The sequence below is a fragment of the Gallinula chloropus genome (genome assembly GCF_964237585.1).
Source record: "Gallinula chloropus genome assembly, contig: HAP1_SCAFFOLD_665, whole genome shotgun sequence".
In the NCBI taxonomy this organism is placed as follows: domain Eukaryota; kingdom Metazoa; phylum Chordata; class Aves; order Gruiformes; family Rallidae; genus Gallinula; species Gallinula chloropus.
In genome coordinates this window covers 1-19495 of record NW_028168485.1, presented here as the reverse complement: position 1 = coordinate 19495, position 19495 = coordinate 1, and the positions used below count along the sequence as shown (strand labels likewise).

At 70.8% G+C, this 19495-nt stretch overlaps 2 protein-coding genes across 2 annotated transcripts; both read left to right on the top strand.

The window, feature by feature from the left end:
• Positions 1-1443: 1443 nt before the first annotated feature.
• CYP27B1 (cytochrome P450 family 27 subfamily B member 1) lies at positions 1444-9416 on the top strand (the record flags this gene model as incomplete). Its single annotated transcript, XM_084280858.1, has 7 exons — positions 1444-1640; positions 5233-5433; positions 5533-5687; positions 7369-7529; positions 8243-8324; positions 9017-9214; positions 9303-9416. Coding segments are annotated over 7 exons (1108 nt in total), but the record flags the coding sequence as incomplete, so codon positions are not given.
• A 2160-nt stretch (positions 9417-11576) lies between these two features.
• On the top strand, positions 11577-19492 carry LOC311204431 (cyclin-dependent kinase 4-like; the record flags this gene model as incomplete). Its single annotated transcript, XM_084280857.1, has 7 exons — positions 11577-11608; positions 13193-13428; positions 14477-14612; positions 15880-16047; positions 18456-18565; positions 19275-19325; positions 19429-19492. Coding segments are annotated over exons 2-7 (747 nt in total), but the record flags the coding sequence as incomplete, so codon positions are not given.
• Between the last annotated feature and the right edge of the window lie 3 nt (positions 19493-19495).

Below are 19495 nucleotides of genomic sequence, written 5' to 3'. Positions count from 1 at the left end.
GGGCGGGGGGGGATGTTTGGGGGGGCTGGGGGTTCTGTCTGGGTTCTGGGGGGGATATTTGGGGGTGCTGGGGGCTCTGCCTGGGCTCTGGGGGGCTGTTTGGGCGGGCTGTGGGTTCTGCCTGGGGTCAAGGGGGCTGTTTGGGGGGGCTGGGGGCTCTACCTGGGGTCAGGGGGGCTGTTTGGGGGGGCTGGGGGCTCTGCCTGGGCTCAGGGGGGCTGTTTGGGGGGGTCTGGGGGTTCTGCCCAGGGTTGGGGGGCTGCTTGTGGGGGCTGCGGGCTCTGCCTGGGCTCAAGGGGGCTGTTTGGAGGGGCTGTGGGTTCTGCCTGGGGTCAGGGGAGGCTGCCTGTGGGGTCTGGGGGTTCTGCTTCTGGGGTCTGGGGGCTCTGCCTGGGGTTGGGCAGCTGTGCTGGGGGATCTGGGGGTCTCTGTCCAGGGTCGGGGGGCTGTTTGTGGGGTCTGGGGGCTCTGCCCGGGGTCAGGGGGCTGCTCACGGGGGCTGGGGTCTGTGTATGGGGGTCAGGGGGCTGCTTGTGGGGGCTGGGGTCTGTGTATGGGGGGTCAGGGGGCTGCTCACGGGTGCTGGGGTCTGTGTATGGGGGTCAGGGGGCTGCTTGTGGGGTCTGGGGTCTGTGTGTGGGGGGTCAGGGGGCTGCTCGTGGGGGCTGGGGTCTGGGGGGGGGGGGGTCAGGGGGCTGCTCGCAGGGGCTGGGGTCTCTCCACAGGGGTCTGGGGGCTGCACATGGAGTTTGGGGGGGGGGGGGCTGTGGTTGAGCTTCGGGGGATCAGGGGCTGCGCAGGGCTTGGGGTGGGGGCTCCCTGAGGCTGGGGGGGTGGGTCTATGGGGTGTCTGTGCCCCGGGCGGGGGGCTCCCGACCCCCTTCCCCTGCCCACACCCCCATTCCAGGAAGGGCACCCCATGGGGCCAGCGTGGGGGGGGGATGGGGGGGGGGGTGGGGAGGTCCCGCTGAGCCCAGGCTGACTCAGGCATGATTCAGGCCCCCCCCGGCCCTTCTGCTGCCCACCCCCCCCCCAGTTCCCCCCCCCCACCCCACGCAGGATGTGAGTAACTCCCGAGCAGCTTCCACAGCCCCTGCGTGGGCACCGGGCGACGGGGTGGGTGGGGAGCCTGGTACCCCCCAAACCCCCCCTGGGCAGCACTGCACCCCCGCCCCCCCACCCTTAAACCCCCTTCTACACCCCCCCACACCCCATACAGGCTCCCCCAGCCCCTTTTACCCCCCTTTACCCCCCCAAACCCCCAGCCTGGGGCTCCCCACGGGCGCAGGGACGTGCACGGGCCCGTTGGCACCCGCTGGGTGCCCACGCTCACGCCTGGGGCGCGTCGGGCTCTTCCTGCCCCGTGTGTGTCATGTGTCCCCCCCCAGCCCTGTCCCTGCGTGTCCCCCCCTTTCCCCTGACACCCCCCCTTTGGTCCCCCAGGGAGGGTGAGGAGTGGCAGCGGCTGCGGCGGCTGCTGGGCCGGCTGCTGCTGCGGCCGCGGGCGGCTGAGGCCTACGCGGGGCCCGTGGCCGACGTGGTGGGCGACCTGCTGAGGCGGCTGCAGCGCCAGCGCGACCGGCACCCCCAGCACCTCGTCCCCGACGTCGCCGCCGAGTTCTACAAGTTCGGCTTGGAAGGTGAGGTGGGGAGGGGGAGGGACACACCCTCCGCCCCCCCAAAAGAGGGACCCCCTCCCCCCCCCCAAAAGAGGGAACCCCCCCCCAAAAAGAGGGACCCCCCCCCAAAAGAGGGACACCCCCCCAAAAGAGAGACACCCCCCCAAAAGAGGGACCCCCCCTCAAAAGAGAGACACCTCCCAAAAGAGGGGATCCCCCCCCCCAAAAGAGGGGATCCCCCCCCCCAAAAGAGGGACACACCCCAAAAGAGGGACACACCCCTAAAGAGGGACCCCCCCCAAAAGAGGGAACCCCCCCAAAAGAGGGACCCCCCCCTAAAAGAGGGACACTCCCAAAAGAGGGACCCCCCCCAAAAGAGCAACCCCCTCCAAAAGAGAGACACCCCCCAAAAGAGGGACCTCCTCCCCCAAAAGAGGGAACCCCCCCCCAAAAGAGGGAACCCCCCCCAAAAGAGAGACACTCCCCCAAAAGAGGGAACCCCCGAAGAGGGAAATCCCCAAAAGAGGGACCCCACCCTAAAAGAGGGACCCCCCCCAAGAGGGAACCCCCCCAAAAGAGGGAGGCCCCCCCAAAAGAGGGAGGCCCCCCCAAAAGAGAGACACCCCCCAAAAGAGACACCCCCCCAAAAGAGAGACACCCCCCCAAAAGAGGGATCCCCCCCCAAAAGAGGGGATCCCCCCCCAAAAGAGGGACCCCCCCCAAAAGAGAGACACCCCCCCCAAAAGAGGGAACCCCCCCAAAAGAGGGAACCCCCCAAAAGAGGGACACCCCCCCCCCAAAAGACCCCCTGGTCCGCCCCATGGGCCCCCCAGACCGGCTGGGTCCCTCAAATCCCCCTCCGGCTGCTGCGTGTCCCCACCACGGGCTCCCTGGGTGCTCTGGAGAGTCCCGTGCCCCCCCCATGGCCTCAGGGACCCCTGTGTCCCCCCCCCCATTCCCCCACCCCTCACTCCTGTGCCCCCCCATGGCCTCAGGGACCCGTGTGTGTGTCTCCACACTCCCCCATGTCCCCACTGCTGTGCCCCCCATGGCCTCAGGGACCCCTGTGTCCCTCCCCCACACTCCCCCATGTCCCCACCCCTCACTCCTGTGCCCCCCCATGGCCTCAGGGACCCATGTGTGTCCCCCCCCATTCCCCCACCCCTCACTCCTGTGCCCCCCCATGACCTCAGACACCCCTGTGTGTGTCCCCCACACTCCCCCATGGCCTCAGGGACCCGTGTGTGTGTGTGTCCCACTCCCTCCATATGCCCACCCCTCACTCCTGTGCCCCCCCATGACCTCAGACACTCCTGTGTCCCGTCCCCCCCACTCCCCCATGTCCCCTCCCCTCACTCCTGTGCCCCCCTCCATGGCCTCAGTGACCCATGTGTGTCCCCCCCACTCCCCCATGGCCTCAGGGACCCGTGTGTGTCCCCCCCCCCTCACTCCTGTGCCCCCCATGGCCTCAGACACCCGTGTGTGTGTCCCCCACACTCATCCCCATCCCCACTCCTCACTCCTGTGCCCCCCATGGCCTCAGTGACCCCTGTGTGTGTGTCCCCCCTCACTCCTGTGCCCCCCCATGGCCTCAGGGACCCCTGTGTGTGTCCCCCCCCTCACTCCTGTGCCCCCCCAGGGCCTCAGACACCCGTGTGTGTGTCCCCCACACTCCCCCATGTCCTTAGGGACCCCTGTGTCCCCCCCCCCACTCCCCCATATCCCCCCCCTCACTCCTGTGCCCCCCATGGCCTCAGGGACCCATGTGTGTGTCCCCCCCACTCCCCCATGTCCTTAGGGACCCCTGTGTGTCCCCCCCCCACACTCCCCCGTATCCCCACCCCTCACTCCTGTTCCCCCCCATGGCCTCAGGGACCCGTGTGTGTCCCCCCCCACTCCCCCATGTCCCCACTGCTGTGTCCCACTTGGCCTCAGGGACCCCTGTGTGTCCCCCACACCCCCCACTGTCCCCACCCCTCACTCCTGTGCCCCCCCCATGGCCTCAGGGACCCCCGTGTGTGTCCCCCACACTCCCCCATGTCCTTAGGGACCCCTGTGTCGTCCCCCCACACTCCCCCATATGCCCCCCCTCACTCCTGTGCCCCCCATGGCCTCAGGGACCCCTGTGTGTGTCCCCCCCCCTCACTCCTGTGCCCCCCCAGGGCCTCAGACACCCATGTGTGTGTCCCCCACACTCCCCCATGTCCTTAGGGACCCCTGTGTCCCCCCACCCCTACTCCCCCATATCCCCCCCCTCACTCCTGTGCCCCCCATGGCCTCAGGGACCCCTGTGTCCCCCTCCCCCACACTCCCCCATGTCCCCACTCCTGTGCCCCCCATGGCCTCAGGGACCCATGTGTGTGTGTCCCCCACTCCCCCATGTCCTTAGGGACCCCTGTGTCCCCCCCCCACACTCCCCCATATCCCCACCCCTCACTCCTGTGCCCCCCCCCATGGCCTCAGGGACCCATGTGTGTGTCCCCCACACCCCCCATATCCCCACCCCTCACTCCTGTGCCCCCCCATGGCCTCGGGGACCCGTGTGTGTCCCCCCCACTCCCCCATGTCCCCACCCCTCACTCCTGTGCTCCCCCATGGCCTCAGGGACCCCTGTGTGTCCCCCCACACTCCCCCGTATCCCCACCCCTCACTCCTGTGCCCCCCCATGGCCTCAGGGACCCCTGTGTGTCCCCCCCACACCCCCCCCCCGTCCCCTCCCCTCACTCCTGTGCCCCCCCCGGCCTCAGGGACCCCTGTGTGTCCCCCCCACACTGCCCCCTGTCCCCAACCCTCACTCCTGTGCCCCCCCATGGCCTCAGGGACCCCTGTGTGTGTCGTCCCCCCCCTCACTCCTGTGCCCCCCCCATGGCCTCAGGGACCCCTGTGTGTGTCCCCCCCTCACTCCTGTGCCCCCCCAGGGCCTCAGACACCCGTGTGTGTGTCCCCCACACTCCCCCATGTCCTTAGGGACCCCTGTGTCCCCCCCCCCACTCCCTCCATATCCCCACCCCTCACTCCTGTGCCCCCCATGGCCTCAGGGACCCCTGTGTCCCCCTCCCCCACACTCCCCCATGTCCCCACTCCTGTGCCCCCCATGGCCTCAGGGACCCATGTGTGTGTGTCCCCCACTCCCCCATGTCCTTAGGGACCCCTGTGTCCCCCCCACAGACTTCCCCATATCCCCACCCCTCACTCCTGTGACCCCCCCATGGCCTCAGGGACCCGTGTGTGTGTCTCCACACTCCCCCATGTCCCCACTGCTGTGCCCCCCATGGCCTCAGGGACCCCTGTGTGTCCCCCACACCCCCCACTGTCCCCACCCCTCACTCCTGTGCCCCCCCCATGGCCTCAGGGACCCCCGTGTGTGTCCCCCCCACTCCCCCCTGTCCCCACCCCTCACTCCTGTGCCCCCCCCCATGGCCTCAGGGACCCATGTGTGTCCCCCCCCCCTCACTCCTGTGCCCCCCAGGGCTCCTCACGGTGCTCCCCACGGGGGTCCCTCACCCCACCACCTCCTCCAAGCCCTCCCCACGATTCTCCTCACATCCCCCAAGGTCCCCCCTCCATGTCTCACCTTCCCCACCCCCTCCCCATTCCCCCCCCCCCCCAACAGGAATCTCCTCCGTCCTCTTCGCCTCCCGCCTGGGCTGCCTGGAGCCGGCGGTGCCGCGGGACACCGAGACCTTCATCCGCTCCATCCACACCATGTTCGGCACGACGCTGCTCACCATGGCCATGCCCAGGGCCCTCCACCGCCTCTTCCCCGGGCCCTGGCAGAGCTTCTGCGAGGCCTGGGACTACCTGTTCGCCTTCGGTGAGGGGACACCGAGGGGCTGCAGGGCAGGAGAAGAGGGGGGGACACACACAACCCTCAGCCGTGGTGACATGCAGGGGGGGGCTTCATCCTCTCCAGCCAAGGGTCACATCGACCGGCACCTGGCTGGGGCAGCCCAGAGGGGGGAAGAGGGGGGCACCACGTGTCTCACCGACCACCTGGCCCGGGAGAAGGTGCCCATGAGGAACATCTACGGCAACGTCACCGAGCTGCTGCTGGCCGGGGTGGACACGGTGAGGGAGAGGGACGTGGGGTCCCCACCTCTTTGGGGGGGGTCCATCTTTTGAGGGGGGTTTCCTTCTTTGGGGAGGGGGTCCCTCTTTTGGGGAGGGGTCCCTCTTTTGGGAGGGGTCCCTCTTTTGGGGGGGTTCCCTCTTTTGGGGAGGGGGTCCCTCTTTTGGGGAGGGGGTCCCTCTTTTGGGGAGGGGTCCCTCTTTTGGGGGGGTTCCCTCTTTTGGGGAGGGGGTCCCTCTTTTGGGGAGGGGTCCCTCTTTTGGGGGGGTTCCCTCTTTTGGGGAGGGGGTCCCTCTTTTGGGGGGGTTCCCTCTTTTGGGGGGGTTTCCTTCTTTGGGGAGGGGGTCCCTCTTTTGGGGAGGGGTCCCTCTTTTGGGGGGGGTCCCTCTTTTGGGGAGGGGGTCCCTCTTTTGGGGGGGGTTTCCTCTTTTGGGGGGGTTCCCTCTTTTGGGGAGGGGGTCCCTCTTTTGGGGAGGGGGTCCCTCTTTTGGGGGGGTTTCCTTCTTTGGGGAGGGGTTCCCTCTTTTGGGGAGGGGTTCCCTCTTTTGGGGGGGGTTGCCTCTTTTGGGGGGGGTTTCCCTCTTTTGGGGAGGGGTTCCTCTTTTGGGGGGGAGGGGTCCCTCTTTTGGGGGGGTTTCCTTCTTTGGGGAGGGGGTCCCTCTTTTGGGGAGGGGGTCCCTCTTTTGGGGAGGGGTCCCTCTTTTGGGGGGGTTTCCTTCTTTGGGGAGGGGGTTCCCTCTTTTGGGGAGGGGTCCCTCTTTTGGGGAGGGGTCCCTCTTTTGTGGGGGTTTCCTTCTTTGGGGAGGGGGTCCCTCTTTTGGGGAGGGGGTCCCTCTTTTGGGGAGGGGTCCCTCTTTTGGGGGGGGGTTCCCTCTTTTGGGGAGGGCGTCCCTCTTTTGGGGAGGGGGTCCCTCTTTTGGGGAGGGGGTCCCTCTTTTGGGGGGGGTTCCCTCTTTTGGGGGGGGTTCCCTCTTTTAGGGAGGGCGTCCCTCTTTTGGGGGGGTTCCCTCTTTTGGGGAGGGGGTCCCTCTTTTGGGGAGGGGGTCCCTCTTTTGGGGAGGGTTCCCTCTTTTGGGGAGGGAGTCCCTCTTTTGGGGGGGTTCCCTCTTTTGGGGAGGGGGTCCCTCTTTTGGGGGGGGTTCCCTCTTTTGGGGAGGGGGTCCCTCTTTTGGGGAGGGGTTCCCTCTTTTGGGGGGGGTTGCCTCTTTTGGGGAGGGGGTCCCTCTTTTGGGGAGGGGTCCCTCTTTTGGGGAGGGGGTGCCTCTTTTGGGGAGGGGTTCCTCTTTTGGGGGGGTTTCCTTCTTTGGGGAGGGGGTCCCTCTTTTGGGGAGGGGTTCCCTCTTTTGGGGAGGGGGTCCCTCTTTTGGGGAGGGGTGCCTCTTTTGGGGAGGGGTTCCTCTTTTGGGGGGGTTTCCTTCTTTGGGGAGGGGGTCCCTCTTTTGGGGAGGGGGTCCCTCTTTTGGGGAGGGGGTCCCTCTTTTGGGGGGGGTTCCCTCTTTTGGGGAGGGGGTCCCTCTTTTGGGGAGGGGTCCCTCTTTTGGGGAGGGGTTCCCTCTTTTGGGGAGTGGTTCCTCTTTTGGGGAGGGGTCCCTCTTTTGAGGGGGGTTCCCTCTTTTGGGGGGTCCCCACCTCCGTGGGGTCCTGCTGATGGCTGTTTCCACCCTGGTGGTCTCTCCTCAGATCTCCAGCACCCTGTCGTGGAGCCTGTACGAGCTGGCGCGGCACCCCAGGGTGCAGGAGGAGCTGCACCGGCAGCTGGCGGCAGCGCTGGGCTCCGGCTGCTCCGTCACCGCGCTGGGCAGGGTGCCGCTGCTGAGGGCTGTGGTGAAGGAGACTCTCAGGTGGGGATGGGGATGGGAGGGGATGGGGTGGGGATGGGGATGAGGATGAGGAAGGGATGGGGATGGGGATGGGAGGGGATGGGATGGGGATGGGGATGGGATGGGGATGGGGATGGGGATGGGGATGGGGATGGGGATGGGGATGGGGATGGGATGGGGATGGGAGGGGATGGGATGGGGATGGGGATGGGGTGGGGATTGGATGAGGAAGGGATGGGATGGGGATGGGAATGGGATCGGATGGGGATGGGATGGGGATGGGGTGGGGATTGGATGAGGAAGGGATGGGATGGGGATGGGGATGGGAATGGGGATGGGATGGGGATGGGGATGGGGTGGGGATTGGATGAGGAAGGGATGGGATGGGGATGGGAATGGGATGGGATGGGGATGGGGATGGGGGTGGAGATGGGATGGGGATGGGGATGGGGATGGGGATGGGGATGGAGATGGAGATGGGATGGGGAGGGGATGGGGATGAGGGGGATGGGATGGGGTGGGGATGGGATTGGGGCAGGGATGGGGATGGGATGAGGAAGGGATGGGATTGGGATGGAGATGGGATCAGGAAGGGATGGGATGGGGATGGTGGCTGGGACGAAGATGAGTAGGGATGGGGACAAGGATGGGCAGTGGGCAAAGGATGGAGACAAGTGTAGGGATGGGGCCAGGGCCAGGGGTGGCCTCTCTGTCATCCCCCCCATCCCCCCCAGGCTCTACCCCGTCATCCCCGCCAACGCCCGCGTCGTCCCCGACCGCGACATCCGCGTGGGCGACTACCTGGTGCCCCGCAAGGTGAGCTGCAGCCGGCCCTCCCACCCCCTGAATCCCCCTGAATCCCCCCTGAATCCCCTCTGAATCCCCCCTGAGTCCCCCCTGAATCCCCCAACATCCCCACGCACCCCCCGTGTCCCCCAGACCCTGATCATACCTGGTTCCCTGCAAGATGAGCTGCACCCAGCCCTCCCACCCCCTGAATCCCCCTGAATCCCCTCTGAATCCCCCCTGAGTCCCCCCTGAATCCCCCCACATCCCCACGCATCCCCCGTGTCCCCCAGACCCTGATCACCCTCTGCCACTCTGCAAGGTGAGCTGGACCCGGCCCTCCCACCCCCTGAATCCCCCGAGTCCCCCCCATCCCCACTCACCCCCCGTGTCCCCCAGACCCTGATCATACCTGGTTCCCCACAAGGTGAGCTGCACCCAGCCCTCCCACCCCCTGAATCCCCCCTGAGTCCCCCACATCCCCACTCACCCCCCTGTCCCCCAGACCCTGATCACCCTCTGCCACTCTGCAAGGTGAGCTGCACCCGGCCCTCCCACCCCCTGAATCCCCCCTGAATCCCCCCATCCCCATGCATCCCCCCGTCCCCGTGTCCCCCAGACCCTGATCATACCTGGTACCCCACAAGGTGAGCTGCACCCAGCCCTCCCACCCCCTGAATCCCCCCCATCCCCACTCACCCCCCTGTCCCCGTGTCCCCCAGACCCTGATCACCCTCTGCCACTACGCCACGTCCCGGGACGGCCGGTCCTTCCCGGCTCCCGACTCCTTCCTGCCGGAGCGCTGGCTGCGCCGCGACGCCGCCCGCCACCCCTTCGCCTCCCTGCCCTTCGGCACCGGCAAACGCAGCTGCGTCGGGCGCCGCCTGGCCGAGCTGCAGATCCACCTGGCGCTGGCACAGGTGAGGGGCGACCCCCTGTCCCCACCCCTGTGTCCCCCCACCACCCCCCCCCGTGCCCCCCCAGCCCCCTCAGCCTGGCTCTCGGCAGATCCTGCTGCGCTTCGAGGTGCGGCCGGAGCCCGGCGGCCGCCACGTCCGGCCCATGACCCGCACGCTGCTCGTCCCCGAGGCCACCATCAACCTCCAGTTCCTCAGCCGGTGAGCGGGGACGCGCGAGGGACACGGCGCCGGCCCTGAGCCCCGCGGGGACCCTGACCCTGGATGGGGACCCTGACCCCGGTGGTGACCCCGACCCCCTCAGTGACCCCGACCCCCTCGGTGACCCTGACCACGGCGGTGACCCTGACCTTAGATGATGACCCTGACGCCGGTGATGACCCTGACCCTAGCGGTGACCCCGACCCCCTCAGTGACCCCGACCCCCTCGGTGACCCTGACCACGGGGGTGACCCTGACCCCAGATGATGACCCTGACACCGGTGATGACCCTGACCCTAGCGGTGACCCCGACCCCCTCAGTGACCCTGACCCTGGATGGTGACCCTGACCCTGGATGGTGACCCTGACCCCGATGATGACCCTGACCCCAGCGGTGACCCTGACCCCAGCGGTGACCCCGACCCCCTCAGTGACCCTGACCCTGAATGGTGACCCTGACCCTGATGGTGACCCTGACCCTGATGGTGACCCTGACCCCAGTGGTGACCCTGACCCCAGCAGTGCCCCTGACCCTGGCGGTGACCCTGACCCCAGCAGTGACCCTGACCCCAGTGGTGACCCTGACCCCGGTGATGACTCTGACCCTGGATGGTGACCCTGACCCTGATGGTGACCCTGACCCCGGTGATGACTCTGACCCCCTCAGTGACCCTGACGGTGCCCCTGACCCCAGCAGTGCCCCTGACCCCAGCAGTGCCCCTGACCCCGGCGGTGCCCCTGACCCCGGTGATGACCCTGACCCCGGTGATGACCCTGACCCCAGCAGTGCCCCTGACCCCAGCAGTGCCCCTGACCCCAGCGGTGACCCCAACCCCAGCAGTGCCCTCACCACCAGCGACACCCCCGACCTCAGCCATGGACGTGACCCCAACCGTGACCTCACCCTCGGCCGTGCCCCTGACCCTGTTGGTGCCCCCCACCCTGGCGGTGCCCCTGACCCCCCCACCCCCCACCCCCGGCCGCTATTTATGGGCTAATTATTTAAGTTTATTTATTGGCTAATTAAGGCTTTGGGCTGTGTTTGGGCTGTGGGGAGCTCCCTTCCCCCTCCCCCCCGCCGCTCCTACCCCCCTCCCACCCCCCCAGCAGCTTTTCAGGGTGACTCAGCACCCACCCACTGCGTGTCGTGTGCCCCCCCCGGGGGGTGTCTGGGGGTGGGGGGGGTGGGGGGAACCTGCCCCGACGTGCCGGCGGCACCCAGGGGTGACGTGGCCCCACAGCAGCTCAGGGTGGGGGCAGAGGGTGCCCCCCCCCCCACCCCCTGTGCCGGCTGCGGGGGGGTTAACACGGGTGGTGCCTCCCACGGGGGGGGAGGGGGAGGGGGAATCAATGTCCCATGTGGGGAGGGGGCTGACGTCAGCACCGGGGACTCTGGACCCTCGTGGGGACCCTGGGGCAGCCGAGTGCGGTGACACTGTGACGGGGAGGGGGGGTCACGGCGCTGACCCCCCTCCCCAGCCCCGGGACACACATGGGACCCCCCCCGAGTGGGGCTGGGGGCAGCTGTGCCCACCCACAGCCGAGGGGCGGGAGGGGTGGGGGGCTGGATGCCCATGAGTGACCCCCCCCCCGGTGTCCCCGTGGGCCCCATCACACCCCCGTGGGCTCAGCCCCCCCCCCCGGCCCGCCCCCTCCCCCCAGCCACGGTGGGGCCGTTTCAGCACCACGGACAGAGCCCCCCCCGGGGTTGGGGGGGGGGTCCCGGCTCCCCCCAGCCCCGCGGGCGCTGTGTCCCCCCCCGGCCCCGCATCCCCCCCCCCGCTCCCTGGGTCGTTCCCGCAGCCTGGGCCGTGTCCCCCCTGTGTGTCCCCCCTCCCCAAGCCCCCCCGTGCCCGTCCCGTGTCCCACGTGGCCGCACCCCCCCCCCCCAACCCCCCCCCCATCCGAGTCTCCCCCCGGGGCCGCGGGTTCGAGTCCCCCCAGGGCCACTCCGCCCCCCCCCCTACAACTCCCCCCACTCCCCCCCCCAGGGACCCTCCCCCCGCAGGGACCCTCCTCATCCCTCCGGGACCCCCGGTAGGGAGCTGGGACCCCCGCCCCGCTCTAGCGGGTCCCCCCCACCCCCCCCGGGCCTTTCCGGCCGCCCCGTCTCGTTGGTTCCGGTCCTCCAGCCCCTCCCCCCCCCCCCCCCCCCCCTCCCGGCTCGCGCCGCCGAGTCCCGCGCGCCGCCGCCCGGTGAGTCCCGGGCCGCCCCCTCCCCCCCCCCGCGCACGTGGCACCCCCAGCGCGAGCCCCGGCGCGCGGCTGCCCCTCCCCCCCCATCCCCCCCATCCCCACCCCCCCCCCGGGGGTCCCTGTCCCTTGCGCTGGGGGAGGGGCGGCCCCGGGGAGGGTGGGGGGAGGGGGCAGGGGCCGGGGTTTGGGGGCTGAATGGCGCGCGGGGGGGGGCGGGGTGCCGGGTGGGAGGGGGAGGGGCTGGTTGTTGGGGGTGGGGGGGGAGGGTCTGGGGGGGTCTTTGGGGGAGGGGGGCTGCTGGGCTGTGCTGGGGGCCTGTGGGGTGCTGGGTGCCGGGGTCCGTGGGGTGCTGGGGGGGTCTGTGCAGGGTGCCGGGGGTCTCCCTAAGGGGTGCTGAGTGCCGGGGTCCCTGGGGTGCCGGGGGGTCTCCGCAGGGTGCCGGGGGTCTCCCCAAGGAGTGCTGAGTGCTGGGCTCCATGGGGTGCGGGGGGGGTCTCTGCAGGGTGCCGGGGGTCTCTCCAAGGGGTGCTGAGTGCCGGGGTCCCCGGGGTGCGGGGGGCGGGGTCTCTGCAGGGTGCTGGGGTCCGTGGGGTGCTGGTGGGGGGGGTCTCTGCAGGGTGCCGGGGGTCTCCCTAAGGGGTGCTGAGTGCCGGGGTCCCTGGGGTGCCGGAGGGTCTCCGCAGGGTGCCGGGCTCTATGGGGTGCTGGGGGGCTCTCTGTAGGGTTCCGGGGGTCTCCCTAAGGGGTGTTGAGTGCCGGGGTCCCTGGGGTGCTGGGGGGTCTCTGCAGGGTGCCGGGGGTTTCTGCAGGGTGCCGGGCTCCATAGGGTGCTGGGGGGGGTCTCCCCGAGGGGTCTGAGTGCCGGGCTCCCTGGGGTGCTGGGGGGGGGGGGTCTCTGCAGGGTGCTGGGGGGTCTCCCCGACGGGTGCTGAGTGCCGGGGTCCCGGGTGCGGGGTCTCTCCGCAGGGTGCGGGTCTCCACAGGGTGCCGGGGGTCTCCCCAAGGGGTCTGAGTGCCGGGGTCCCTGGGGTGCTGGGGGGGGGGTCTCCCCAAGGGATGCTGAGTGCCGGGGTCCCTGGGGTGCTGGGGGTCTCTGCTGAGTGCCGGGGGTCTCCCCAAGGGGTCTGAGTGCCGGGGTCCCGGGTCTCTCCGCAGGGTGCTGGGGGGGGGGTCTCCCCGAGGGGTGCTGAGTGCCGGGGTCCCGGGTGCGGGGTCTCTCCGCAGGGTGCGGGTCTCCACAGGGTGCCGGGGGTCTCCCCAAGGGGTCTGAGTGCCGGGGTCCCTGGGGTGCTGGGGGGGTCTCCCCAAGGGGTCTGAGTGCCGGGGTGCCGGGTGCCGGTCTCTCCGCAGGGTGCTGGGGGGGGGTCTCCCCAAGGGGTCTGAGTGCCGGGGTCCCGGTCTCTCCGCAGGGTGCTGGGGGGGTCTCTGCAGGGTGCTGGGGGTCTCCCCAAGGGGTCTGAGTGCCGGGGTCCCTGGGGTGCTGGGGGGGGGTCTCCCCAAGGGGTCTGAGTGCCGGGGTCCCTGGGGTGCTGGGGGGGTCTCCCCAAGGGGTCTGAGTGCCGGGGTCCCTGGGTCTCTCCGCAGGGTGCGGGGCAGCGCAGGATGGCGCAGGAGGGGCGGGCGCAGTACGAGCCGGTGGCGGAGATCGGGGTGGGCGCCTACGGCACCGTGTACAAGGCGCGGGACCGGCGCAGCGGGAAGTTCGTGGCGCTGAAGAACGTGCGGGTGCGGCTGGCGGGGGGGGGGCTGCCCCCCAGCACCGTGCGCGAGGTCGCGCTGCTCAAGCGGCTCGAGCGCTTCGACCACCCCAACATCGTCCAGTGAGACCCCCACCGGCACCTCGGGAACAGCCCCCCCAGCACCCCCCCAACACTGCCCCCCCGCAACATCCCCCTCCCAACACCCCCCCAACACCCACCCCCAACACCCCCCCCAACGCCCCCGGGAACAGCCCCCCCAGCACCCCCCCAACACCCCCACCCCCCCCGCAACACCCACCCACAACACTCCCCCCCCCCCCAACACCCCCAGGAACAGCCCCCCCAACATCCCCCCCAACACCCACCCCCAACACCCCCGGGAACAGCCCCCCCCAGCACCCCCCAACACCCACCCCCAACACCCCCGGGAACAGCCCCCACAACACCCCCCCTCCCCCCAACACCCCCCCCCAACACCCCCAGGAACAGCCCCGGGAACACCCCCCCCCCAACACCCCCCCACAACACCCCCCCCCCACAACAACAAACACCACCCCCCCCCCCAACATCCCCCCCCAACACCCCCCCCAACACCCCCAGGAACAGCCCCCCCAACCCCCAACCCCCCCCAACACCCACCCCCAACACCCCCGGGAACACCCCCCACAACACCCCCGGAACACCCCATGGCAACACCCCACAGCACTGCCCCCCCCCAGCAACAACCCCCCCACAACAACCTGCCCCCCATAGTCCTGCCCCATGGGTGCCAAGTGATGGGTGGCACCTGCCCCATGGGGGACAAGGGATGGGTGGCACCTGCATCCCATAGTCCTGCCCCCCAGGTGGCTTCTGCCCCCCCCATTTTCCTGCCCCATGGGTGCCAATTGATGGGTGGCACCTGCCCCCCCCCCCATTCTCCTGCCCCCCAGGTGGCTCCTGCCCCCCATTTTCCTGCCCCATGGGTGGCACCTGCCCCCCAGTCCTACCCATGGGTGCCAAGGGATGGGTGGCACCTGCCCCATGGGGTGGGGGCACAGCGGAAGGGAGGGAACCATCTCCCCCTCCCCACCTCCCATCCGGATGGGGCACAGGGGGTGGGGGGGGGGTCTCAAGGTGGATCCCTCAGCCCTCTGACCCACCTGTCCGTCCGTCCGTCCGTCCCCAGGCTGATGGACGTCTGTGCCACCGTGCGGACGGAGCAGGAGGTCAAGGTGACGCTGATCTTCGAGCACGTGGACCAGGACCTCAAGACCTACCTGGACAAAGCCCCCGCGCCCGGGCTGCCCCCCGACACCGTCAAGGTGGGCAGGGGGCTGGGGGGGCTGGCAAGGACCTGTCCTGGGGTGCAGGGGGGATGGGGACACCCAGGGGCTGCTGTGTGTGTCCCCTCCACCCCCCCAGGGCACCCCTGGGATACTGACACTCCCAGGAACCCCCCCCCCTTGGGGCACTGACACCCCCACACCCCCCCCCAGGGGACACTGACAGGGCTGGGGGGGGGCTGGGAAGGACCTTTCCTGGGGTGCAGGGGGATGGGGACACCCAGGGGCTGGTGTGTCCCCTCCAGGGCTGGGGGGGGGACGGGGACGGGGGGGGCTGGGAAGGACCTTTCCCGGGGCGCAGGGGGTCTGGGGACACCCAGGGGCTGCTGTGTCCTCCCCAGTGCTGGGAAGGGGCTGGCAGGGACCTTTCCCAGGGTGCAGGGGGTTTGGGGACACCCAGGGGCTGCTGTGTCCCCCCCAGGGCTGGGAAGGGGCTGGCAGGGACCTTTCTTGGGATGCAGAGGGGATGGGGACACCCAGGGGCTGCTGTGTCCCCCCCAGGGCTGGGTGGGGGGGCTGGCAGGGACCTTTCCCGGGGTGCAGGGGGTTTGGGGACACCCAGGGGCTGCTGTGTCCCCACCAGGGCTGGGGAGGGGGGTCTGGGAAGGACCTTTCCCGGGGTGCAGGGGTCTGGGGACACCCAGGGGCTGCTGTGTCCCCACCAGGGGGTCTGGGAAGGACCTTTCCCGGGGCGCAGGGGCTTTGGGACACCCAGGGGCTGCTGTGTCCCCCCCAGGGCTGGGTGGGGGGGCTGGCAGGGACCTGTCCCGGGGCGCAGGGGTCTGGGGACACCCAGGGGCTGCTGTGTGTGTCCCCCACCCCCCAGGGCTGGGTGGGGGGTCTGGCAGGGACCTTTCCCGGGGTGCAGGGGTTTTGGGGACACCCAGGGGCTGCTGTGTCCCCCCCCACCCCCCCAGGGCTGGGTGGGGGGGCTGGCAGGGACCTGTCCCGGGGCGCAGGGGCTTTGGGACACCCAGGGGCTGGTGTGTCCCCCCCAGGGCTGGGTGGGGGGCCTGGCAGGGACCTTTCCCGGGGTGCAGGGGTTTTGGGGACACCCAGGGGCTGCTGTGTCCCCCCCAGGGCTGGGTGGGGGGGCTGGCAGGGACCTGTCCCGGGGTGCAGGGGTCTGGGGACACCCAGGGGCTGCTGTGTGTGTCCCCTGGGGTTGGGAGGGGACTGGCAGGGACCTTTCCCGGGGCGCAGGGGCTTGGGGACACCCAGGGGCTGCTGTGTCCCCCCCCCCCAGGACCTGCTGCGCCAGTTCCTGCGGGGCCTGGACTTCCTGCACTCTCACTGCATCGTGCACCGGGACCTGAAGCCCGAGAACATCCTGGTGACCAGCGCGGGGCAGCTCAAACTGGCCGACTTCGGCCTGGCGCGGATCTACAGCTGCCAGATGGCCCTGACCCCCGTGGTGCGGGGATGGGGGGCTGGGGGGGGCAACTGGGGGGTCCTGGGGGCTGGGGGGGGGGCTGGGGGGTGCTTGGGGCTGGGATCTGGGGGGCCCATGGGGCTGGGGGGGGGGCTGGGGGGTGCTTGGGGCTGGGATCTGGGGGGCCCATGGGGCTGAGGGGGGGATCTGGGGGGTCCTGGGGGCTGGGGGGGGCTGGGGGCTGGGGGGGACTGGGGGGTCCATAGGGCTGGGGGGGCTGGGGGGTCCTGGGGGCTGGGGGGGGGATCTGGGGGGACTGGGGGGTCCTGGGGGCTGGAGGGGGACTGGGGGCTGAGGGGGCAACTGGGGGGTCCATGGGGCTGGAGGGTCCTGGGGGCTGGGGAGGGGATCTGGGGGTCCTGGGGGCTGGGGACGGCTGGGGACTGGGTGGGGACTGGGGGGTCCATGGGGCTGGGGGGCTGGGGGGTCCTGGGGGCTGGGGGGGGTCCATGGGGCTGGGGGGCTGGGGGGGACTGGGGGCTGGGTGGGAATCTGGGGGGTCCTGGGGGCTGGGGGAGAATCTGGGGGGTCCATGGGGCTGGGGGGGGATCTGGGGGGTCCATGGGGCTGGCGGGGAACTGGGGGGGTCCATGGGGCTGGGGGGGGCTGGGGGGGCCTGGGGGCTGGTGGGGCTGGGGCGTCCTGGGGGCTGGGGGGGGCTGCGGGCTGGGGAGGGGATCTGGGGGGTCCATGGGGCTGGGGGGGGGCTGGGGGTGTCCTGGGGGCTGGAGGGGACTGGGGGGTCCTGGGGGCTGGGGGGAATCTGGGGGGTCCTTGGCGCTCAGGGGGAACTGGGGGGTCCTGGGGCTGGGGAGGGGATCTGGGGGATCCGAGGGGGTCCTTGGGGATGGGGGGCAAACTGGGGGGGGGGTCCTGGGGGGGTCCTTGGGGCTGGGGGGAATCTGGGAGGGTCCTTGGGGGTGGATCTGGGGGGTCCTGAGGGGTCCTTGGGGCTGGGGGAGAATCTGGGGAGTCCTTGAGGCTGGAGGTGTGTGGAATTTGGGGGGTCCTTGGGGCTGGGGGGGAATCTGGGGGTTCCTGGGGCTCCTTGGAGCTGGGGGGGATCTGGGGGTTCCTGGGGGTTCCTTGGGGCTGGGGGCAGATGTGGGGTCCCTGTGTGACCCTGTGGCTGGGGGTGGGGGCTGTGGGGTCCCAGGGGTCCCGGTGTGACACTGTGCCTGGGGGGGCTGGGGGGTCCCTGTGGGGCGCAGGTGGTGACGCTGTGCCTGGGGGGGCTGGGGGGGGGGTCCCTGTGTGACGCTGTGCCTGGGGGTGGCTGGGGGGGGGGTCCCTGTGGGGCGCAGGTGGTGACGCTGTGCCTGGGGGGGTCTGGGGGGTCCCTGTGGGGCGCAGGTGGTGACGCTGTGCTGGGGGGGGTCTGGGGGGTCCCTGTGGGGCGCAGGTGGTGACGCTGTGCCTGGGGGGGGGGTCTGGGGGTCCCTGTGGGGCGCAGATGGTGACGCTGTGCCTGGGGGGGGGTCCCAGTGTGACGCTGTGCCTGGGGGGGGATCTGGGGGGTCCCTGTGGGGCGCAGGTGGTGACGCTGTGCCTGGGGGGGGTCTGGGGGGTCCCTGTGGGGCGCAGGTGGTGACGCTGTGCCTGGGGGGGTCTGGGGGGTCCCTGTGGGGCGCAGGTGGTGACGCTGTGCTGGGGGGGGTCTGGGGGGTCCCTGTGGGGCGCAGGTGGTGACGCTGTGCCTGGGGGGGGTCTGGGGGTCCCTGTGGGGCGCAGATGGTGACGCTGTGCCTGGGGGGGGTCTGGGGGGTCCCTGTGGGGCGCAGGTGGTGACGCTGTGCCTGGGGGGGTCTGGGGGGTCCCTGTGGGGCGCAGGTGGTGACGCTGTGCTGGGGGGGGTCTGGGGGGTCCCTGTGGGGCGCAGGTGGTGACGCTGTGCCTGGGGGGGGGTCTGGGGGTCCCTGTGGGGCGCAGATGGTGACGCTGTGCCTGGGGGGGGGTCCCAGTGTGACGCTGTGCCTGGGGGGGGATCTGGGGGGTCCCTGTGGGGCGCAGGTGGTGACGCTGTGCCTGGGGGGGGTCTGGGGGGTCCCTGTGGGGCGCAGGTGGTGACGCTGTGCCTGGGGGGGTCTGGGGGGTCCCTGTGGGGCGCAGGTGGTGACGCTGTGCTGGGGGGGGTCTGGGGGGTCCCTGTGGGGCGCAGGTGGTGACGCTGTGCCTGGGGGGGGGTCTGGGGGTCCCTGTGGGGCGCAGATGGTGACGCTGTGCCTGGGGGGGGGTCCCAGTGTGACGCTGTGCCTGGGGGGGGGTCTGGGGGGTCCCTGTGGGGCGCAGGTGGTGACGCTGTGCCTGGGGGGGGTCTGGGGGGTCCCTGTGGGGCGCAGGTGGTGACGCTGTGCCTGGGGGGGCTGTGGGGGGGTCCCTGTGGGGCGCAGGTGGTGACGCTGTGGTACCGGGCGCCCGAGGTGCTGCTGCAGGCGACGTACGCGACGCCCGTGGACATGTGGAGCGCCGGCTGCATCTTCGCAGAGATGGTGCGCAGGAAGTGAGTGGGGGCACGGGACCCCCCCTGGGCACCCCCAGGGACCCCCAGGGGCACCCCTGGGGCACTGACACCCCCAGGGACCCCCCCCAGGGACCCCCAGGGGCACCGACACCCCCAGGGAACCCCCGGGGACCCCCCCAGGAACCCCCTGGGGCACCCCAGGGCACCCTGGGAACCCCCAGGGCACTGACATCCCTAGGGACCCCTCCCCAGATATCCCTCCCGGGGCATCCTGGGGCACCAACACCCCCAGGGACCCCCCTGGGGCCCCCCCCGGGGACCAACACCCACAGGGACCCCCCCAGAGACCCCCCGGGGCACCCTGGGGCACCCCCAAGGACCCCCCAGGGACCCCCCGGGACCCCCCCAGGGCACCCTGGGGATACTGACACCCCCCATGGGACACTCACACCCCCCACCCCCCCCAGGGGACACTGACACCCCCCAGGGACACCCCATGGGGCACTAACACCCCCCAAGGGACTCCCCCCCACCCCCCCAGGGACACTCACCCCCCCCCCCCCCCACCCCAGTAACATTCCCCCCCCCCACCCAGGGGACACTCCCCCCACCCCCCCCTCTTGGGACACCCCTCAGGGTGCTGCTGGCTGGGTGGGGGTCAGTTTGCCCCTCCCTGGGGGGGTGCTGGTGACCATGGGGAGGGGGGTGTGTGTGTGTGTGTCCCAAATAACACCCCCATCCCCCCCAGACCCCTGTTCTGTGGCAACTCAGAGGCCGACCAGCTGGGCAAGATCTTTGAGTGAGTGTTGGGGGGGGGGGGGGGGGGCTGGGGAATGAAGGGGGGGGTGGGAGGGGGGATCAGGGGGTCCCCCAACCCTGTGTCTGTGCCCCCCCCTCCCCAGCATGATCGGGCTGCCCCTGGAGGACGAGTGGCCCCTGGACGTGGCGCTGCCCCGAGGCGCCTTCACC